At 39.1% G+C, this 23,881-nt stretch overlaps 1 protein-coding gene across 4 annotated transcripts; it reads left to right on the top strand.

Moving 5' to 3' along the window:
• The first annotated feature begins 531 nt into the window (after positions 1-531).
• On the top strand, positions 532-23,691 carry cobll1b (cordon-bleu WH2 repeat protein-like 1b). Of its 4 annotated transcripts, XM_004557655.6 has the most exons (15): positions 532-646; positions 2,200-2,233; positions 2,468-2,548; positions 14,498-14,686; positions 16,614-16,818; positions 16,904-17,129; positions 17,282-17,326; positions 17,427-17,521; positions 17,702-17,938; positions 18,068-18,197; positions 19,609-19,819; positions 19,904-19,989; positions 20,117-21,516; positions 22,987-23,130; positions 23,212-23,691. In XM_004557655.6, the coding sequence occupies exons 3-14, from the start codon at positions 2,490-2,492 to the stop codon at positions 23,092-23,094; spliced, it is 2,991 nt and encodes a 996-aa protein (XP_004557712.3). In that variant the 5' UTR covers positions 532-646; positions 2,200-2,233; positions 2,468-2,489; the 3' UTR covers positions 23,095-23,130; positions 23,212-23,691. The 4 variants fall into 4 exon arrangements, with proteins under 4 accessions (XP_004557712.3, XP_014264510.2, XP_076731139.1 ...); XM_014409024.4 differs by lacking the exons at positions 532-646; positions 2,200-2,233 and having other exon boundaries at positions 2,410-2,548; positions 19,612-19,819; XM_076875024.1 differs by lacking the exons at positions 532-646; positions 2,200-2,233 and having other exon boundaries at positions 2,413-2,548.
• The last annotated feature ends 190 nt before the right edge of the window (positions 23,692-23,881 follow it).

The raw sequence follows: 23,881 nt of genomic DNA on the forward strand, positions 1-23,881 counted from the left end.
AACAGGAAGTCATCTAAGATGAAATGAGTAAATGCTGCCATGCCCATTTGCTTTTGTAATATATTGTGAACCACAATCTGCACTCTAGTTGTTGCCCATCGTGTTTTTCTATACAGAGCTTCCGATGCGTTTACTGTCATAAAAACTGATATCGATAATGTGTATGTAGCTATGAAGACTGCTGCACTGCCAAGGTTGAAAAATCATGTGCACATATGAACAATAAATTTAGATTAAAATACCAAGAAAGGGTCTCTTAAATGTAACACTGACTTCTCAGCATCTCCCCTCCATCCCCCAGGCCTTCCAAAGCTGTTACTGTCATAAAAGCTGATATAAGGAATGTTTACTGTACAGACAGATTATGTAATCTTTTGGTTTAAACTACAGAAGGAGAAAGACTTTTAGGAAGACAGCAAAAGGAGAGAGAGCAAAAAGAAACTTACTTCATTTCTAACAAAAATAATGTGTTTGTTTTATTTTAGCCATGATGTAATTGGTGCAAGCAGACCCTTTGTACAGCTGTAAAATAAATCACTTGACCTGCTGTCAGGCCAAACAGACTGGCTCAGGCTTAGCTGTCCCACTCTCATCTCCCCATGCACTCCTGACACTGAGCCAGCCCCACTAATATCTGAAGAAGCAGGTGAGTTCTTCTATGAGTCTAACTACAGGAGACCGCTTGGAAAGTTGTTTTTTTTGTTTGTTTTTTTTTGGACAAAAAGTCACTGTGATTTCAACTCACCATTAGTTTTCCATCCTCAACAGGTGCAGACTTCACTTCGAAAATTACTTGAAAAAGCAGAACTTTTTTCTTTTAAAAATGATTTAAAATAAGCCTTTCTGTCCGATTATGATGCTTCACGCTTCTTCTGGCACAGATTCCTGTTGGAAAATCCTGAGAGAGAGAAAGAGACTGTGTCTGCCCCAGCGTGCCGGAGGGAGTACTGTACTGAAGTGGTTACGGGAATCTTCTCAAGTAGCTAATAAGGACAGAGATGCTAGAAATTATCATGGTGGGAATTACTGTGGGTATCAAGTAGGTCGATCAGTAAGACATAAATAATTAATGCGTGGTATATCTTTTTCTATTTTGTTATTTCTCTTGTTGCTTTCATTCCTAACAACATGGGCTTTTTTAGTGCTGTTGTTTGTTATTCGTGTGTTTAATGGATGCAGTGCCCTGTGATCTCTTTTCTAAGTGTATATCAAGAATCCTGGATTCTTGATTCTTGATGGACATTTGCATTATGTGTAATGTTTTTTGTTGAGTTTGTGTGCATGGAGCTTCTACTGATGAAGCTCCAGATGAAGCTCCATGCTTCATCAGTCAGAAAAAAATAATATTTAAATGATTACATATGCTGGGGAGTGATATTCTAAAGGTTTTAGACACTTTGCACCCAAATGCTCCAGGAAGACTGGAGAAAGGAAGACAAGCAACGTCTATGAAATATTGTTTTGTTTTGTTTGTTTGTTTTTAGGAGCCCTGGAAAATGCATAGATTTAAATACAATACTCTCATTTATTTTTCAGGTGTGATTTAATGTTATTTGCAGTCAAGATCTTTCAGAAACTGAACACGCCATATATTTTCCAAGATACGCTTTACAGTGTTTATGTATTTATTTATTTTTAAGACTTAACAGACTAGAACTTTTAACTTTATTTTATGCATGGATGGGGGATTGTTGGCTTCCACATTTACCCTCATGATGTCGCTGCAGACAAATAAAGCGTTTATTAAAAGGAAGTAAAAAAACAACTAGGCTTCTTGAGTCTTTTGACGGGCTACGCTTGTGGATTTTATTACGGGATGGTCGTGCTGGGTTGTTTTTTCACGTGTTCATGCCAAGTTGTAAGTTGAATGCGCTGCCGTTATATTCTGAAAGCCACATTAGTACTAGGGAGCAAATGAGAGAAACGCCCCGTTTTTTGCGCTTCAGTGTTGCGATGCAGCGTCATGTACACAGAAAAGTTGGCAGAGTTGTGCAGTGTGTCAATAGACACACATATATGACTGCATGTGGTTCATAGGGAGGGACGGAGGAGGATAAACTACTCTAGGATGGTCCGCAGAAAAATGAACGACCGCACTGCAAAACGGGGTCATGGATCTCTTATCGAGACAGTAGGACTCCACAACTAAGGTTAACTTTTTTTTTTTTTTTTTTTTTTTTTTTGGAACACCGATGGAAGTTGGAAGCTGCTTAGAAAACCAGCTGCATTCATGGTAAGGCGTGATTAGTAATCAGTTTAAATCATAATGCCATTTTCTGTATACAAAGAAAGGAGGAAAACGACTGGATGCGAATGATAATTTGATGACCTCATGTGGGATTCGCCCATATTTCAGTATTTGCCCGATTGCATCACTTGAAAGCAGCAGGTTTGACAAACTGGTACAACGTTTAGTATGCTTGCTCCCACTAAAAATGAATTGTGCTTTTTGTTTGTGTTTGACTAGTCCGGGAGAGTTTGTCAAACCAATGAATTTAGTAATGGATGATCATGGATCCCAGTCTCATCCACGGAGCTCTGATTTGAGGTATGTAGAGCAGTCATTTGGATTGCCAGCTGTAATAACTTTTATCTGTCAGCCAACACAGAAATCATTAGGATCTAACGTGTTCCAGCAGAAGTGTTATGCCCATTAATCATGTTTTATTGTTTTTTTGTTTTTTTTAACTGAACAATCTCCGTGGTGCTGATCTGCAAAAAAAAAACTAATAATAATAATAATAATAAAAATAATGAATAAAGAAAACAGAAGTAGGAAAGACTGAAATAATGACATGGAATTGTGTATCAGTTTTCCCATTGTGGAGAAATATAATATCACAGTGATACCCTTCCACCTAACGCTAGCAAATGGGGTTCTGACAACAACTGGCTGCTCATGGCCAGCTGTTTTTTAACAACCAGTAAATTAATGCATCTGCATAAGAAACTTTCAGCTAACATTCCTATCACTCAGTACATCTTAGCAGAGTCAGTTGTTGTAGATGTTTCAACCTTTGAACTCTCTTCATTTCCTGCTCTCTGAGTTTTACTGAGAAATTGCCTTGACCATATGCAGAGGTCATGGGAACTATTTTGCAGGCAAAACATTCTGCCCCCTGTCTCTGTGATGAGCCTGGTGGCATTTTTTTTTTTTTTGTGGGTTTTTTTTTTTTTTTTTTTCCTGTGTGTGTGTGTGTGTGTGTGTGTGTGTGTTGGGGTTGAAACTGATATTCTGTAATGCAAACACTGATTTGTTACGTTTGAATTGCAGTTAAAAAATGCTGTGCATATATGACAGGATGGAATTTCCCATCAGCTTTTGGTTCATAGCCTTGGAGATGATGTCAGCTGCTTGTATTCCAGTGGTTGGAATCATTAAAAGGGTAGAGTGAGTTTCCAGAGCTTTTTTTATAGCCGCTCCTCACTCTTTTGGCATTCAGAGGCGATCTGCCGAGATTTTCAGATTGAAATTAGAGGTGAGATGGAGAATTTGAGCATATGACAGTTTCCAATTCAGTCTTCCACGATAGCTATACAAAGTTTCCAGTCCTGCCCTGCATACTGTGATTTCCTCATTTGTTAAAATAGCATTCCGGCACATTATAGTTCACTGAAAAAAAGCAAAAAAAAACACAGCTCTTTCAGTCTGACTTTTATTCATATTTCATAAGTATTGTGTCATCTGAGAGCACAGCCACACTCCCTGGCAACGGGGAGTAGCAGACTACCTAAATCTCTCTGTGGTTTGAGTATTATTTGGAAAAGTAAACCACACTCCTCCATAAGCTGCTGGGGTGTAGATGAAGACATGTGTTCCCTGTCTTATTTCTGGCTTATTAGAATTGGGGTGACTTAACCCACTGCTTCTTGCTTTTTGAAACGCAGTCATACATGAAGATTTATGTGTGACTGCACTGACCTCAAAACCTATGTGTCATTTGTTTTCAAGCAGAGATGTTGCTAGCACATACACATATGTTATTTTGACAATAGGTAGTGTTTCTTTCCTCCTTCAGTTCTTAGTGTCTTCTTTTAGCATTTCAGTAACACAGTTTTGAAAACCATTTCTAACTGTAATCATCACTATTATGTCCAGTAAGAAGGCTTTTTAATTCCTACCTACTCCAGCAGTGGACTGCTTGGAGCTGGCCCCACTAATTGGACACACCTTAAACCATGATCTCACATGGCTGGCTTCCCTCGGGGGTAAAATGTGGAATTAGTTAAGGTATTGGGAATCGCCACAGCTGTTTCCCTGACGTGCAGGCAGTCATAGGGCACAGCTGCTCACACGAGTTACAGATGAAAACTATGACAAGACTGACAGATCAAACTGAGACCCTTGAAGAATGCAGGCATGTGGAATTTGAAACACAGTGACCAAAGTAAAGGTACAGAAAACACAGGGCCTCAAATAGGCTAGAGTCTTTCCCCTTTCTTTGTTGAAATTATACCTAGAGACAACAAGTCTGTCGTCTTTTAGAAAAATCTATAATTTGGCCTACAGCATGGTGCCATCAGAAGTCCCACTCAGATTCTGTGTGCTCAAACGGCAAGGCAAAGGGTGTGATTTAAAGATGTCCACCCACTAGATGCAATGAAGCAAGAGGAAAATGAGAAAACGACAAGCTGTTACGGGTAATGAGTTAGTGTGTGTTTGAATACTGGGTGTTTTATCTCATGGATGCTTTCAGACTGAAGAGGCTAAACCAGTCAAAATGGCTATCATCCAGAAAATGGGGAAGAATGGCTCGTCTTTGTTACCAGACTGAATCCAACGCACTGACCGTAAATACCAGCAAAACTTCTTAATAAACAGACAAGAATATTAGTTCAAATTTTTTCTTCTTCTCTTTAAAAAAAAAAAAAAACCCAAATATTTTTCTAGTTTTAAAACGCTGAGGTTCACACCAACCTGTTTAAGTGAGTTTAGTGCACAGATCTTGCCTGCATGTAGCCCCTCTTTGTTTCTGTTATGCACTTTTCCAGGGCATAACAGTTGGATGCCTCCCACTCTCAGCCTGTGTAACATTCAGGGTGACCTCGCATGAATCAGGCCTTTGTGTGGCCTCAATAGAAACTTTTACATATCTCCAACAACATTCAGACATTTTATGTCACAAAGAACAATTTCCCTTCATTTGCATGACCTTCATTATCAGTGTTTGTGTTGTTTAGATGAGATATAGAAAAAGGCCAGCAAATCACAACAGGCGTGAGTTAAGTTTACTGCAGATCTGTTTAACAAGACATTCTCCCAGTGACAAGCTTAAACTGGCATCAGGACAATAAAAGGCAGGTGTAATATGAAGTTGTACACCATGATATATTTCTCTAGAGGGCACTATCACTGTGCATACAGTATGTTTGTCATGCATATGCGCGTTGAAGCACTACACAGTTCCTATGTTGAATTTTACTAGTTGTCAGACTGCTAATGAATTGATATTCTTGTGAGCCTTATCATCTGCTAACATACAGTGTAGCAACTTAATGAACCGCAGGGTGACACAAACAGGCACGTAAGCAGTTTCAGCGAGGGCATTCACACTGAAACTGAGCAGGAAGTTGAAATACTTTGGAGTGTGGATCCAGGCAGTGTGGCTGTTCCAGCTGTGGTGCTTTTTGTGGCATGGTTTTGTAAAAACTGCAGTTAGACATAGTGTATTACTCCATGCTGTAAAGAGTCTCAGTTCATGTGATCAGCAAAAAATCAAATGCATGCCGTGCTTTTGAAAGATCCCCCCACTGAAAACAACGCTGCATTGTTTCAGAAGAGAGGACACCGTGTGATAGCTGAAATTATGACTCGAGGGGGATGTTTGCTCTCTCGCTAAGTAACTTTATTTAAAGTGTCCCTTTAAAAAACAAAAATAATAAATCTGTGTTTAGTGAAATCTACAGAGACTGAAGTAATAATTACTGGGCCTTATCTTTTCTGTGCAGTTTCCAGAGTGGGGCTATTATGTGTATCTTGAAAAGAATTCCTGGCAGCCCAGTCGACTTCTTTCATGTTCACCTTTCTGACAGATTTATTAAATTGAAATATATTCATTTAAACACAGACAGCCTGAAAAAAAAGCTCTGCGTTCTTTCTTTTATGGTTGGCACACATATTTTTCTTTACATAGCCGTGGCTTTGTTATGGTGCAATGTTTGGTGTGAAAATATTTGAGCTGCTTAGTGATAAAGTGAGGGTAATGTACCATAGCAGGTCCAGTTCACCGCTGGAATTATGTCGAGAAATCGCACTGAATGGACCCAGATGTCATTATCTAACTGACCCGCAAGCTTACTCTGGCTCTGCAGTAGCATTAGGCACAGGGTGAACATGCAAACTGCCTAAGGCAGATTGTGACAAGCGGATATTATACACTACAGCAAAATGCTAATAATGTCACAAGATCGGTCTTTAGATATTTTTAGAAGTTTGCAAATTTATGTTAATGACACTGGAGAATTTGAGTTAGATCAGGTGATATAAAAAAGCGCTGTGGGAACAAGTTTTTGTTTTGCTTGCAGTAATAAACGATACACATAGGAGGTGGCGAGTTCTCATAGGGTCCATGTGCTCTTTTTCCTCCTAATTTCTTTCCATCCCACGTTGCTTAGGAAGTAATGGCCTTTCCAGACCCTCCTTAAAAAGCTTGTGTTTACAGTGAGTGACCTCTTACCAAATTACCAGCTGCGGCTCTGGCCCTGTGTTTTGTCTTTCTTCGGGAACCGCCGTCTCTCCAGCTATGCGCCTCTATAACTTTTTTTGCGATTAAAAAAATTGTTATACAAGTGATAAAAATATATTTTGAGCAAGGAGGTAAGTGTAGGTGTGGTCTTTTGAATGGGTGAATGCAGTTGTCATGATTTCTCTGTGAAGGGGGAATAGGGGAGATGAAGCGGATGAAGATAAGGGATTCTGTTTAATGTGGGCTGAAAAATGGGGTGGTGCAGGAAGGTGAAGCTCAAAGTCACAAATTGCAGGTAACAGATGGGGGTTGGCTATATTAGGATTGCAGTGCGCAGGAATAAATCAGACCGTCTTTAACAAATTGGCTGAAAATCCAGCATGGGGGAGCTGCCACCCCACTAAGGAGGGATTTTTCCTTCACGGCGAGGACACTGAATGTGGTGGCTAGGTCACCTAGCCGCCATCTGCAGAGGTGGCCCACTGTGTTTGCCTTCTCTAGTAATGAAATATTTTAGTGGCAGTCAACAGACAGCTTGACTGTGGGGGAGCCCCAACATCTATTAGGCTGTCCTTGAGTGACTGGGAGACAAAACATAGAGTAAAGAAGGCAGAAATGAGGGTGGGAAATCTTGAAAATGGGACAAGTTTGTCATAATAGGTTAGGGTTTAAAGAGAATCACTTGTGTGACTGTATATGGGTTATGTAAGTGTAGGAGTATTGATGGATTGATGATGTAATTAGATTGAGATTCTCAGATGCAGCAACTAATCTTTTTGCTAACTCCCTAACTCTGTCCTTCCAGTCTGCTACATACCAACATCTCCATTCATCTTTTATCCTCCTTATCATTCGATGGTATTTGGTGGTGGTGTTTGTAGAGTGGATTGCACATTCTAAAGTGAAAGTGTAGACCTGCTGATAAAGCACTGGCAATAAGCACTCATTTCACAATAGAAAATCAAATGTATTCCGTACCAGACAGTGTACAGTTTCCTAAATAAAGCAAAAAAAAGTTTCAAGTCGGTCACAGTGTTTGGAGCAAATTAACACAGGAAATCTCTATTTATTTTAGAATATTGTTAATTCTAGTGTTGTATACTTAGTGTGTGTTCAGAGTTTTCTTCTTGAAGTGAGGAAAATTAGGTGAAACTTCAGAACTTAATGCTTCAACGCAATCCAAATCCCGGGCTTCTCGGTTTTATGAAGAGGAACTACATGCTGTTACAAAGTACATGTTATTTTCATACCTTTGATTATCAAGTAGCACTATCATTATTGTTTTGCGTAACTGTCAACTCGTCTAACATGGTTTGGGAGTGAGTCAGTTCTGCAGAAGTAAGGTGTGGTTTTGAAGAGTTGGCAATGTCTTAATGAAAAGTAAACACAGCAGCACCACCTGAGGAAGTTAGTGAGCAGGAAAATTTCCAGGATGGGTTTAAGCCCCAGTGAGAAGATAAAATAAATTAGCATGCAATCCCTTTGACTTCTCTCGTTTGTTTACTGCCATAATTGCATCATTGCCATCATGAGTAGATCATTCATGATTAAAACACATGACAATTCAGCATATTTACCAAGTGCACTGTGAGCACACATGCTGCAGCGTGTGCCAGTAGACTGTCCATTGGCTCCGCCCACGGATTCTGCCCAGGGAGGCAAAGCTGCTTACCTTTCTGCTCATGGCCACTGGGAGAGTGCTAAAACTCTCAGAGGCACAGCAAGAGGGCTGATAGGATTTGGGTACAGGAGGCAGATTTCTGATGTCACAGCTTTGGGCGTGGCTTTAAGGTGGGCCCTTTAAAGCTATACTGTTAGATTTTAGTCTGTCTGACTACTCATGGGAGACACACAGCAGAATGGAAGTTATTTGAGCGGGAACAACTTTAGGTGAAGAGGTAAGAGCCTGGAATGAACTGCTGGCACACTGAGAGGAAAAGCAGGTCTCTCACCTGCTCTTCTAATTTCTGCTTCTCATTGCTCCGTCTGTGTGATTATCTGTACACCGTAACACTGCTGCTACTTAAGTGTTCTTAGGGCGTTGGAGAGGACCCTGAAAGGCTTTTGTGTACTCACTGTTTTTGCATTCAGACTATTAGCAGTATGTGTGTTCTGACTTGAAGTTGAGGGTGTGTGGGACTTCCTGCATTGTGGCATGTTTGAGCCTGTACTTTTGACTGCTAGTAAGCTACTGCTGGTTGAGATCTGGGGTGTTTTGGTCATTGGAGCATTGAATTGTTGCTCTTGCTTCTTAAAATAATCAGGGTGTTGTCTGATAGTGTGACCAAAGGGCTTCTATGAAAAAGAAGAAAAAAAAAAAAAAAAGAGAAACTGTTTGCTTCCTCGTGCATGAACCCATCATTCCCTAAGGGGCCATCCAGCTACCCAGCAGCTGCTAGTACAGCACAGTAGTCTTTTATTATTATTTTCATTATCATTATATGTTTTTGTGTTTGTGTTTTAGATTATTCTTGGTTTAGTTTCTTCAGAGTTAGTCCTATTTGATCCTTCTTCCATTTAACTGACTTTAGTAGAAAACAAATATACATATGCAATTACATTTTTTTTTTTTTCCTGGTAAAAGTGTGGCCTAGCATGTATGTTATGTGGGGAATCTGGGTATCCTTTGGTTTGCTCCTGCTGATGGTCAGATTATGTTTTTCATGTTTGGCTGTTTATTGTAAAGCACAGCTAAGTGTCTATATACACGATCTTTCTTATCTGATGTCTGTCTTTTAAAAAATATTTTCCATATATGACATGCAGAACAATTTGTAGAAGCACTTTGATTGACAGATTTAATTAAGATTTTATTCTATGCCTACATCTCTCTTTATTGTTTTCCCAAATCTGATCAAGGAGATATAAATTTATGCATCTTTCCTGTGATCTAGCACCAGATATCTTGTGTGAAACATGGCGAAAAGACCTCTAACCGTAACTTTTTATGTCTGTTATTGACATATAGAACTGGAAACCTTTGAGGGGTTTTGATGACTTTATCATGCTTGAAGACTGTATTGTACTGTAAGTCAGTAAAAAAGGAGTTTTGAGTGATTACCTTTTTGTATTATAATTGAAAGACTGCCAAATGGGAGTGATTTCTTCTAAGATGAGTGCGTGTCCATCCCTCGGGCAGGCACTGAATAATTTGATGAGTATGAGTGAATCATGTGCTATGACTCTCCAAATCCCCAGATAAAAACCTAGTTGAACAATAGGGAGATTTTCAACTTCTTCTTCACCAACACCGTCATCACAACACCAAATGACAGAATATCCTGTCAGTGGAGATCAAGAAACTCAGAGTCAAAGCCAAGGAAGAATTAGTTTGTGTTATTAGTGGCAGATGGTGGCCTACACCTCATTAAGATAGTTTGTGTTGTTATTTATTTTAATTTGCCACGTGTCTGTCTTTATCTGTTTTAATGTTGCACACATTCCAGTTTGCAAATTTGTTGCCATTATATCGAGAAAGAAGGCAAGGCATCATAGTGAATGTTCCAGTTCATTTGCTTTTGCTGTTAAAGTTTACAAGACTATCTTATGATAAAGTAGAAGACATGGCACAGCAGCAACAGGTTTCTATTATTTCCTGGTAGTCTGTGATCATGTCCATTAGGCTTGTTCTCAGATGCTAAATGGGCTTGTTTTTGAGTGCTGGACCTCCCAGAGAAACCTGTAAATGAAACAGCACAGTCAAGCTTCAACATGTCTCCGTCTCATTCAGCCACTCATCAACACAGGCTGGGATGGCACAAACCAACCAGCTTGTGTGTCTTGGGTTTGTCACCTACCTAATATGTGATGATAAAGATCACTGATGACACAGCTGTATAAACCGAGCTGACTCTGGAACCGATGCAAAGCTGTTGTGTATTTTTCCATAGGGGTTTATTAATTGCTTCTGTTTGGCGCATTCAGTCAAATATCACATGATGCATTTTTTCCACTGAACAAAGCATATGAGTAAAACTAGTTATCTTGCTATTGGGTTCATTTACAGGGTATCTAAAAAAGGTTTAGATTATCCTCCAAATGTTTTGCCAAATGAGTAACCCCAACTAATGGAATCAGCACTTTGTACACAGAGCAGAGAACAGCGTGAATGTCTGTCTAGAATTTCTATTGTCATTTGTAGGGATTTCCTGAGTTATACGTGGTGATCCGGGACCATCTTTGTAGCCTGCTTATTATTTTTCATCTAACACTGTTCATTACTGCTCTTCGTCCTGCAAAACCCAAAGTAAAGATGGCAATATTCATGCAAAAGGAGTGTGACAAATGGTTTTGCTCCAGGTGCTGCAGAAGCGACAGCTTGCCTCCACTGCGACGCATGTACCTGTCAGTTTAGAAACATGCAGAGGAACTGGTGTGCGTGGCAAATTTGTACAATTATCGGAGATTTACTCACAACAAAATCACAATTCTAATGTGACCAAACACACAAAGATGGGGAGGATAAGCGTGTTTAGAAAAATGGTGTCGACACAAAGCTTTGAAATCAGCAGACTACACCTCTGAACTTTGAACTGTATTGATTTGTCTGGTTAAAATCCAAACAGTCAGTGATTAAAACATTTGAAGACATTGTAGCTTTTAATTGACTCATTCTAATATAAGACTGATGCATTGTTGTTTTCTAATAGGAATTTTGGTCAAAGGTCAAACACTTAATTTAGTAAACCCTTCTTTTTCTTTTCTCAAAGTAGAAGAGGTCTAAAAGTGTAAAAAAGTAAATCTAATTTGGTTCTTACTTAAGATTTCTTTCTGTGCTCTGGTCTATGGATTTTAAAAGGCTGCATAGTCACTGGAACAGGTTGTTCCAGATTTTATTTGGTGAACATTATGACATCAATGTAATTCAGTGCAGTTAAATGTGTGTTGTGGAAATACAGGCAAAGTCAGGACAGCAAGAGAACTTCATGTCACAGCATCGCCAAACTCTTTCACTGTGTTGTTAAAAAGGCCCTTCGCCTACTTAGATGTTAACATTTTCAGATGTGTATTGTGAAAGCAAGTTAGACGATGGTATTCAAGTCTGGTTGAAGTGCAGATCACATATTTATTTCAAGACTCTAAAACACTGGTGGGCAACTCCAGTCCTCGAGGGCCGGTGTCCTGCAGGTTTTAGATATCACGCTTGGTCAGCACACCTGAATCACATGATTAGTTCATTACCAGTCCTCTGAAGAACTTCAGGAAATGTTGAGGAGGTCATTTAGCCATTTAAATCAGCTGTGTTGGTTCAAGGACACATCTAAAACCTGTAGTACACCGGCCCTCGAGGCCTGGAGTTGCCCACCCCTGCTCTAAAACTATATTTGAGAGGATTTACTGTTATGTTATTCTCTTAAGTACAAGTTTGGCCTTAATGTAAAGTCTATATGTGCACAACTTTTTAATGGACAAAGTTTTAATGAGTCTGATATAGGTACAAACTGTTACAGTAACTGAATCAGCTGAAGATTTAAGAGGCAAAGCGGTGGTGGAGATATCTAACAGGACATAAAATAGCTGTTTAGTGATGATGCACAAGGGAGCTTTTTTTTTTTTTTTTTCCCTCATAATACACGCTGTACATTGACAGCAATGCTAAGACTAAATAACGACTTTGATTGGCATTATCTCAAGGTTATATTTTAATAATGTATTTGATGTAAATTACAAGTTTGAAACTGGTTAGCAATTCCAAGAGGTCAGAAAAGGACTTTGCACACAAACTAATGGATTACATTATGGATGTTGGTTTGAGTGAGGTTTGCAGTTGACCTTCTTGTTTTGTTCACTCAGAATTTATTTGTTCCTTTCAGTTTTAAAGGTAATACATCCTGTCAAGTGTATGCTTTTGGAACTATTAAACAATAATGCTGTAAATGCTGCGCAGTATTCACTAGTAAAGCATGCAATGTGTTGTCAGTTTTCAAAAGCACTCACTGTGATGGTAGGGTTTTTGCACATGGGAGAAGTTTGCCTTGAAGGCTTTCATGCCAGGCAGGCTCTCTGGGGGGTGATAAACATTGTTTAAAGGGTGTGTTTCAACCCAAATCATGATCTTTTCCTAAACCTAACACAACTGCAGCTGAAAACCAAGAATAATATAAAAGAAAAGGAATCTTCCTGCCTGGAAGGCTTGAAGGCAAGCAAATCCTATCAGCCATGTTGTCAGTAACCATCACTTTCTGATTTCTTTTTACAGTGCATTGTGGCAATTTTGATAACTGGAGAATTTGAGCAACACTACATAGCAGGCATACGCAGGATTCTGTAAACTTTGAATATTTTCAGTCATCAGTCCTGGAGGTCTTGGTATCTACTATATTAAAAATTAGTTTTCTTAGCCCCTGGCTGCAGATGCATTTTTCCAGCTTCCCAGTCTTAGAACAGTAGGCTCATAATCATAGTCATGTAGCATATGTTTGCAGCGCTGTTTACTAGCATGTTTCATTTTCAATGTATTCTTTTTAAAATTTCATTCTAAAGATTCTGCACTTCATAATATACAACTTAGTATAAGTAAAGTCCTATATGTTACTTTATGATTTATAGTGTCTGAAGAGTATCATTACTCTTGTACTTTTTTTCTTTTTTTTTAAATAAATGTGTGTGTTTGTGGTGTATATAAATGTCATAGTGTTTAAGGACATCCACCCCCAGAGCGATACTAATAGTCCTTTGGTAGACTCGGCTGAGTGGAGCAAGTGACCTTGCATTGCTTGGATTCCTTTGTTTGAATAAGACGTGCCCCCACGTAAGACTTTGCAGGCTGTAATTCACAGCGCTTGGTCTGCAGAACTTTGTGTTAATCTACGCTTACGCCAACTGAATAAAAAAAATGACACCTGGAAGTTTCTAAAGTTAGCGAATCTTGGCTGACTCACTGATTAGATGTGCCGTTTATTCGACTTTCTTATGACAGCATCCGCTGTTTGTTTGTTTTTTTTCTCTTCAGACAAAAGGCAATACAAAACAAAATGTGTAACAGTTAATCTTTAAACCTTATAATGACAAATCAAAACATTTTAATTTATAGTCAAAAGCTTTGTGGAAACGGTGTCATTATTTGAAATTCTACTTGTCACAGATGTTTTAAATATGTCTAACAGATGGCCAGCTGACAGAAAGTCTTTGAATAAAAGGTGTGTGTGGGTGTGTGCATGTGTGGCAGCCAGATCAGCCTGTAAAGCTCAGATAACTGCTACTGCTCTCTACCATACTTTATTTACATAGTTTTCAGGAATGTTGAGCCTTGACAAACACTCAAATTGTGTTTGTCATATTTGCACACATTGGAGAGAAATTTTCTAACTGTACCAAGTGCTGTACACTAATGCACAGTCTTGTACACACGGAACAGCACTTCACTATAAAACTACATTTTCCCTTGCACGGTTTCTGTGACTGAAATTGAGCTCTGTAGCTTGGATCTTTTTATCAGTCTCTCACATGTCTGTCCATTCAGAGCCATTTCTTCAGGCTCAATGAGTAAATCTGTTCACTTGGTTGTCTTGTGACTTGTTTGCAAAGTGAACTTGATCTCTTTCATGTATTACCCTCATTGCTTAGTGAAAACCTGAGGAAGAAAGATTTCTTTCATTCTGTCTAGTGCATTTTGATTTTCAATCAGAATATTGTCTGAAGTCCCAGAAACCATTTAATGACATTTCTTATAATGCACACACAAGTAGGGAAAGCAACCCCAGTAAACTCTAAAATGTTCATTTGTCTGGCTTTGTCAGAGCAGAAGCCAGACTTTTTATGAATAATGAAGCCATCCTGAAAATAATTTACTGTTTCTTGTCCAACTTCAGGGTGTCGACCAAAAGCAAAGCACCATCCCCGCCTGGATTAAAGAGGCTGGAGTCCCCAGGTTTCTCCCAGCGGTACCCAGGAAACCCTTATTTAAAGATGGACCAGAAGGAGAACCTTATTGATAAAGAACTCTCTCTGACCGTGGTTCTGCCTGGTGGAGTGGAAACAACGGCCATAGTTCATGGAAGGTACAGATCACTTTATCTATATCTGTATATACTTAGTGTGCGTGTAAAGGATGATTTTTGTTATTTGCTTCCACGTGGTGTGTGTTAATACTCAAAACATTAAGCACTAAATCGTGACACTGATGTAAACTAAGTCAGTGCATGAAGTCTATGAGTCAAACAGGTGGGATAGCTGCAGGTTGTGGTTTTAGACGGCATGTTTGTGTCTCTTTATTTTTATTCAGACATCAGTCTGGATTAACTCAATATACTGGAGTGTTGTTTTTTTGCATACTGCGTGGTTTACTAATGCCTGTAGGCAATTATGTGAGAAATTCGTAAAAAAGATTCAATTAAAATTGCGAAATGATGTGCCGTATGCGTGCTGAGCTAATAAAATGAGATGAGATTTTGTGCAGATACATGGAACAAGATGACATCATCTAATTAGAAACAAACGGCAGCATTGCAAGCTGTAACTTGCAAATTTCTAGAACCCAATAAAAAACTGACTCAATAGGTATTGCCTTGAGATCCAAACCCATGAAGTCAAAAGAGTGCAAATGCCTACCAAATAGAAATCAAAGGAATACATATTACAGAGAGTGAAATGCACTCTCTGGTGAGGCTGTAGCTCAGGAAGTATGTGAGGTTTTCTAAACTGAAGGCTGGTGGTTTGATCCCAGGCACCTTCAGTTTATAAAGTGTCCTTGTGCAAGAGACTGACCCTTAAATAGCTCAGTGTGTGTGTGTGTGTGTGTGTGTGTGTGATGGTTAAATGTGACATAAAATATTACACTGTACAATGTGGTTTTTTTGTATGTTTTGAATCGGTTAATAGAAGTACTACATTACAAAAGTACTCAGTCAGAGTAGAAAAGCAATATACAAATCCACTTACCAAAAAAAGGCTATTTTGTAAAATTATTAAATGATGATATTTTTAAGGTTTTTACATCCTTCAGTGAGTGTTAACCCTTTCCTAAAAATTGGAAATTCAAATCGTCATTGACTATTTTAAAAAGTGAGCTCTGTGACTGAAAGTTTGGTTGCGAGAAAGAAACACAATCTTCATGTAAATATAAAGGATCCGGTTTTGTCCAGTTAAATTAAGATGCAGTGTTTCCTCATTAATTTTTTGCTTTAATGTAATATTTTTTCCCTCAAAAGCGTAGTTTTGTGGTCCTGGATGAGTTGGTATTGAATAGCACCATGCAGCATTTAAATACACCTAAATTCAGACTCTTAAGTCTGACTTGCATGATTGTAATCACATGTGTGTCAAACTTTTAGTCAAGCGTTTACTTAAGCTATCACTATCTTTCTCACAATGCACACAGTTTATAAATATTCTTTCAGAGTTATCTTTTGCACTTCGCACTGTGTGTTGAGAAATGACCGAAACTAATCCAGTGTGATCAGATTAAATTGACCTTTTTTTCCTGTGTCTAAGCCTCTTTAGAGTTGCTACACAACAGAGGTTATTTTCAAGGTACATTGTTAGATTGTGACAATATTGACAGTGTCAGTAAAGCTACAATGTTGCATGGCTGTTGCTGACTTAAATCCCTGTATTTCTCCATTGCACTGTTTCTTGCAGCTTTTTAATCAGTTCTGTCACTGCGTGACATAAGTTTTGTTGTTTGTTTGTTTATTTTTTTACATGGATGATTTGAATCTGCCGTGGTAAACAGATTATTAGATGATCATCTTCAAATTTTAGTAACCTTTTCAATAAGGGATTTAAATGTTTTTTCTGATATTTTTTTTAAAGCAATTTAAAGGACTTACAGTGGAAAAAAAATTGATTTAAAAATAGTTTTCATTACTTTTTTTTGAGACTTTATGTCACATTTTTTCAAATGAACTTTCATTTGCTTCTTTATGATATGTCTCCTTTTCCTTATGTTGAACTAATCATACATATTTATTTCTGTGTATCTTTCAGCGAACCCCTAATGGATCTTCTGGTGACACTCTGTGCAAAGTATCGCTTGAACCCCTCAAGTCACACTTTAGAGCTGATTACTTCCAACAAGAACAACATCAAGCTCAAACCCAGTGCTCTCATAGGAACTTTAGATGCAGAGAAGATCATACTTAAACCTAAAGGGGAGGATAAAAATAAGAAGACAGGTCCTCAGATGCCCGAGGTACATGAATACATTGAACGTTATAGTCTCACACACAGTAAACACCACAACAGATTATCAACCTGTCTCCTTCTGTGTTCTCCAGGCAACTGTTCGGATGGTGATAAACTACAAAAAGACCCAGAAAACTATATTGCGAGTAAATCCTCGAGTCCCCCTTGCTGAACTATTACCAGCAATCTGTGAGAAATGCGAATTTGACGTAGAGACAACAATCCTGTTGAAAGATGTCCAATCAAGGACCCCTTTAAACTTGTCCAATTCTCTTAATGATTATGCAATACGGGAGGTTTATGCAAGAGACACACAAGGTGAGTGCTACTATAGTAAAAGGCCAAACTCACTGGTTTTGCATATTGGCTATCCCATGTGTTTCTTGCTCTACCTCTCCAGCTTGCTTGTTGTGTGTCATTGTTGTGTGTTTCACGTTCTGCACTAAACCTCATGCTTTTTGACTCGACAGCACAACCTGCTACGCCTGTGTGTCCAGACTCACCGAGTTATGCAGGTATTTCAGTTTCACCACACGATCGCCACCAACAGAGTCATCACATGTCTCTCTGTTTTTATAACAGCATGTTTTTTGGGGGTTGTTCTTTGTTTCTCAGGAACAGTCACACCGGGCAAAGATAAAACTCAAAAAGAAAAGGAAAATAAAGGCCTCTTTGGCGTGTTCAGAAAAAGCAAGAAAAAATCTGACCAGGTAAATGTGACTTAGAAAAAGTATCTTAATTTTACTAATTGGGATGTTGCTGTATCACAAAGTACATTGAAATCTTTAGAGGGAGGTTTGTTTACTTTGGTTTGCTATTAGTTAATGTTCACTGTGTTGTTTGGAAACAGGTTTCTTATCATGTTCTGATTGGATGTTTGTTCTTTAAAGCCAACGACAGCCAGTGCCCCAGCTTCTCCTGTTCTCGTGAGCAAGCCTCGACCACTCAGTATGGCTTTGCCCAGCTCCAACTCGTCTCCGCTCGGCTCTCCGACAATCTCGACTGATGCGCCAAAGAAGAGGCGTGCACCCCAGCCTCCGATCCTCGTATCTCAGAGCTGCACCTCTGACCCTAGGACTCGCCAGAGGCTCTACTCTGAACCGAATGTTCGACTGCACGGCGATCAGGTGAGGCCACTGTTAACATGGTGTGTCTGATATCTGAGCAAACCTCTGACAAAATTCGAAACTGACAAGATAAAAGGCGACGTCTTTTATTTTTGAGCGCTGATTAAAATAAAAATGTTTTTTATGTAGGTGTGTGGCCTGAGTCGTGGGTCGTCAGCAGAGTCTTCACTGAAGAGAACCAAACGCAAGGCGCCGCCTCCTCCTGCATCTCCAAGTGCAGTTGCTCAAGAACCTGTTTTTCCAGATGAAAATGTGCAAGGTTTGGTCTTTTATTTACATTACATTGAGTGATAATGAAAAATAAATAAAAGTGACTTTGTAGTGTAGATTTGGATTAAATGTGTGACATTTTGGCATGTGTGCGAAGGGCTCAACAGTGAATTTTGCTAAAGCTTGTTTTTTGTTCATTTGGTTTGTGTGCCTCCTAGTGGTGTTAATTGCAAAGTGCTTCATTTTACATCCCGAGAACCTCTGTATACACTGCTCAGAGCATGCACAATTACACACTAAAAGTGGCTCTTTTGGCATGTCTTATTTTTCATTTGTGAACAAGAGTTTGTGCCAGTATGGTGTTGCTTGCACAATCTCTGCCCTTCTACTGTGGTTTAGTGTTTTTGCTCTTGAGCTTATTCTCCCTGTTTTCCTGACTATATTTAGTATTTTGTCCTCAAACACCTGTAAATTCCTTTTTGAAAATATCAAAGCATGTATATTTTGAAAATACACAAGGAAGCTTTTTTCTTATTTTCCAAATCTCTGCAGGTTTTGAATTCTTTAACATTTTTTCTCTTGGTTGAGAAATACTTTCCTGCGATTGTGTAGACACAGTGAACCTTTGCTGTATTTGTCCTGTGAGGGGAAACTCCGCCCGTCCTGTATATAGATCAATTTAAAGCAAAACCTAAAAATATTGTTATTTGACGTTGAGGGAAAAAAAGGTTGGCTTATATTCTTCAGTTAAAGACAGAACGAAGATCACAGCTTGTTTTCTAGCTTCCATATTTTGGTGATATCTAGTGGTGTGCTTTTATTAAAGTAAGTTTTGTGATTCTTTTTGTTTTCTTTACTTTTACTTTGACGTTAAAAAGTCTCAGAACTCCTTTTTTTATTATTATCCAAAATCCCTTCACTCGTCACTTATCCCCCAGTTATAATTCACAGCTACAGGATGCACAGTCACTGCTTTCTCCTTCTAAACATTTTATCATTTCATCCACTGGTTGCTCTTGATCTTTCCCAGCGCTAACTTCACAGAGAGAGGTCGTCTGCTCCGTAGCTTAGTGTGGCTCAGTGGCTGCTGAGATCATAGGGTGAGAACAGTAAGCTTTGTTTAAATGGCCTTGAAATTCCTTTAGCTCAGCGCCTCTGTGCGAGTGCTTCCCGTAGCGCTAAATTAAGAACTGGAGAAGGGAGAATGAAGTGTAAAGGATCGTTCAGTGGAGTTTATTTATCAGAACCATTTAAATTAGAAACTTGGCACCTTCCTTGTGGCAGATTTAGTTTATAATAGCATTAGTTGTATTAAAAATTGTGTGTAATTTACAGCCAACACATCCCTTTGGCCAAATATTGTTTTATAAATATATGATGTTGGATACGCTACTAGAGTCCTTTCTGTATTAGAATAGGCCTTTGACTGACCTTGCTTTTTATTTTATCATGCTTTCCAGCAGGTGATGCTGCTCACAGACTGGAAGAAATAAGGGAGCAAGAGGAGATGACTGCATCTGTAATGTCTGCAACTGCTAGTAAAATGCAAGGAGTAGACGACAGCCTCAACACGTCATCTGATGTTTCGCCACATTCCCCGTCCCCAGATGTTGAGATACAGAGCATGATGTCAGTGGAAGATCAGTCCCCTGATCTGTCTTCAGATGGCAAGTACGAAATGAACTCTAGTAATGAAACTCAAGTCTGACATGTTTGCATTAGCAATACCTTTAATTCTTTGTTTTATTTTCCCAGTCAACAGCAGAGCACAGTGAATGATTCTGTAACTCAGACTGTGAGGAAAACTGATGGCGCAGACTCATCTGAACTGGCAGATACTAGTGGGTTTGCACTGCAATATTGTTTTCTACTTTTTTTTTCTTCTACATTTTGCCTTAATTAAGCAAGTCTGCTCTTAAAGAAGGTCAAAATGCCTGTTTCACATGAAAAATTCTCCCTTTTCTACAGATTGTGTCCCACTTCAAGTTGAAAATTCCATCTGTCAGGAGTCTGCAACTCACAGTGTTGAAACCGAATGCAGTACTACAACTAGCAGCCTCCCACCGCCTGTAATGCTGGATGCGGAGACACAGGCCTCTGTTCAAGCAAACGCTGAAAGCCTCAGGGAGAATTCGGTGGCCACCAGCACATCATGCTCCACTGGAGAAGATGCTCAAGTGCAATCAAATTTCACACAGCTCCCCGTGCCCCTGCCGGAACACGCGGACGAAGATTCCTCACCAGCAATTGCCCCCGTCTGTGAATCACCCGGGAAAAAAGATATGGCCACTTTGACGGAGGATCTGGGACCTCCTGAGCTTGAGCAAGCATTACCCCCCACCTCGGAGACCTCATTACGCCAAGATTCAACACCAAGTGCCCCCGTCACAGCAAAAGTGCCACCTATGTATGCCACAGACTCTGAGCCAAAGCCTAAGCCTTCCAACGAACTTACAAGGGACTACATCCCCAAGGTGGGGATGACGACGTATACTATTGTGCCTCCGAAATCTCAGGAGAAACTGAGATATTTTGAAGTTGCATTGACACTGGAGACGCCTACTGAAGCCTCACAACAGGTACTCAATACTGATTCTGCTCATTCAGATGAGAGCACAAGACAGATGGAACAGGAAGTCTCAAAGGAAAAAAGTGAGCTGCATTCTACTTTACACAGGGAAGATGGACTGCCTAACACTGCTACTAATCAACACACTGTTAATGGAGGTATACCTGAATCTACTCAGTTGTCATCACCAACAAGTTTATGTAACACAGACAAGGTGTCATCCTCAGTTGGGGCATCTCCAGCTGGGTCCCCAGCAGAGGTCAAGGAAATGAAAATTCCACCTGCAACGAAACCTAAGCCTGCCTCTTTCCGCTTGTCACAGCACAAAAAAACACCTGGGTATTATGTAACTTCAGCAGCAGAGAAGAGTCTTGGCGCCAACTCTAGCTCTGGCCTGAGGGAAGTTCAAGGAAGTGCAGAAAGAGCAAACTTACCACCCCCTCCTCTTCCTCCTCCTGCGCAGTGTGACGAGGAGACAACAGGGGCCGCTAATATTCAGCTGACCCCTAAACAGGTCAACAGGAATGTGCCCCTCATGAGAATGACAAGGCAAAGTAGTCTGCCAGCTAGAGAGCCAAGCACTGGGCTAAGCTTGGAAAAATTTCGAAGCTTTGCAGCACCCAGGCCTTATTCTCCTGCCACCCCGTCCCGCTTTGCTCAGGCAGTGTCCTCGGCTGTGAAAAGGAGTCATTCTGTTACCTATCGGCCAAAGCCACCTCTCTCACCCGTGTTACCACCTGTCTCTCCAACTCCAAGTCTCTCATCTGTCACAGAGTCAAAGCAGTTATCTAAACTCAAGGTTAGTGTTCATAGTGCTTCACACTGACATTAAAATATGTAAGTAAAAAGTTAAAGTAAAATAAATTTATCATCTACTTATGTGACTACAGTTATTATTTGTAGCTTGTTTATACTACATATAGCCTCCTTTATGATGGTTAACACATCCACTTGGTTTTCCATTAAGAGGTTTACAGATGTAGACAAGAGTGTCAAGACATTCGTCTTATAACAATATTGTTTTCCAAATGCTGTTGGGCTTTTTGGTTTGGTATTGTGCAAGGCTGTTACGCTTTGGCCCGTGGGGAGTCTCAGAAATATTATAACCTCTGATGAATAATGGAATACTGTTATATAGTTCATGTGACCCATTTTTAAAACTCAATTTTGGTTTTAATATAGATTACCTGCTATATTCCCAAAGCCTTTAAAGGCAAAGCATAGGGATTTGCATGTTTTTACCTGACTGAATGTTTATCTTGTCCTGTTGAAATTAAAGATCAGTAAGGTTGTGGTGTAGCATTTTGTATGTTAATAGTTAATTTCAGGAAATGATAAGAGAAGCTGTGAGCGAGACGAGGATGAGTGAGTGGCGCAATCCACTGGCAATGAATAACTAAACAATTCAAGCCACTTTACGGTTTCTTAATTATTTGTGCGGGATGTTGTGGACATGATGAGACTTCATGTTTCATAACCGCATGCTGTCTGAGTTTTGATCAGTGTGATTTGTAACTGTGGCCTAAGACAACAATTTTCTAATAACTGAGCAACAAATATAGAATTTGGTTTGTTTGTCACTCCCAGTACATTAAAAGCACACATAATCAGTTAATACTAACCAGTATGTAACTAACAAATTTATTTTTCTGCCTTTCATAAAAATAGGAAAACATCCTAGAAATCTGTCAAAAACTTTCAAGTTTAGTTTAAAATTGGAAAAAAAAAAAAAGATTTATTAGGCAAATAACAAAGTAAATAAATTTAATACATTTATTTGTTTTTTTGCATGCCACATGATAGAAATGTTTGGATATATTGCTGGTAATTCACAAATCAGATTATGCATCCTGAACAGAGTTAAGTTGTGAATTCCTTTTTAATCTTTAACTTTTCTCAATAGGCAGTAAATAAAAAGGACTATTGTGCGTAGATGAAAAATCAAGGTTAATTCTAATTAACTCAGTGAAGCATGTAACAATTTCAAACCCTCAGGAAATAGTCCACATTTTAATGGTGCAGTGTTGTGTGCTTTCTTTCTTCAACGATGTATATAGCTATACTTAAAAGACATAATGGCTGGTATGACTTTTTTTGTATTATACTGTGTAGGGATGATCCTTTTCCCCTCTCTACAACAAATCCCACTTGTAGCCCACATCTTAAGGAAATACCTTAAAAGATATTGCAGTCTTTTACCTCTTTTATATTGTCTGAAATAGCAGTGAAATCCAGTGATTGCAGTTTGTTTCTTTTCTGTGCATTACAGGACTGTGAACATAGCGAGGTGGATAGCAATGGCTCTACTTTACAGAGCGAAGAGGGTGAACCGCCATCTAATAGTGACAATGTTCAAACGGGAGAGTCCGGTCCATAGCAGTGCCTTAATTCTTCTGACTGCATATCATTTACAGTAAGCAGAAACCAACACTTGACAATAGAAGTTCTTGAATGTTTCCACAACACTTGAATGAAACATATTTTTCTCTTTCAGGAGAAACTTGACCTGCCTGCTTTGACTTCTCTGGAGCCCTTTATCCCAGGACAAAGAAGAAGAAAGCCCCCCCCCCCCCCCCCTTTTTTTTTTTTCTTTAGTAGTTTCCAACAGCATACATAAAATCATATATTTTGTTAATTAACAATTGCTAAATTTTGGTTTATTTTCTCACATCATTAAGCGATATAACCCCGGCTGCACATTTTAATGATTCTATTTTTATTTTGTTTTCACTCGAGTGCTCAGAGATGATAAATAAGAACAATTCGATAAATTATTAGTGATTTCCTGAGTTGTAATATTATTGGGTGTATTAAGAAAATGTATTATCTAAATAATACTGGATGTTTAGACCAGACCTGTCTATATTTAAGTATTACAGAGTTATGTTTAATCTATATGCAGAAAGACACTGATGTGTACAGTACACTTATTGTCATTGGCAAGCAGTGTTATGAATAAAGCTTTTATCAAGCCGGTTGCCTTTATTATTATAATCATTGCTTTGATTTCTGCACACATGATGCAGAGCGAAATTGGATCCGACTGAAAACAGTCACTCGCTCACAACAGGTAAAACCGGATCCCACTTCATGACTTAAAGCAGCTTGTACTTTACCTGTAGCTTCTCTTACATGTGAGTCCAGTGAGTTTCATTCCTTGCTGG

The sequence above is a fragment of the Maylandia zebra genome, linkage group LG16 (assembly GCF_041146795.1).
Source record: "Maylandia zebra isolate NMK-2024a linkage group LG16, Mzebra_GT3a, whole genome shotgun sequence".
In the NCBI taxonomy this organism is placed as follows: domain Eukaryota; kingdom Metazoa; phylum Chordata; class Actinopteri; order Cichliformes; family Cichlidae; genus Maylandia; species Maylandia zebra.

Bases quoted from the DNA above. Each gene is read 5' to 3' on its own strand.
- cobll1b (XM_076875024.1), top strand. From the start codon at position 2,436: ATGAATTGTGCTTTTTGTTTGTGTTTGACTAGTCCGGGAGAGTTTGTC. The intron at 2,549-14,497 runs GTATGTAGAGCA...GTCCAACTTCAG, and splicing joins CCACGGAGCTCTGATTTGAG to GGTGTCGACCAAAAGCAAAG. The intron at 17,939-18,067 runs GTGAGGCCACTG...TTTTTTATGTAG, and splicing joins TTCGACTGCACGGCGATCAG to GTGTGTGGCCTGAGTCGTGG.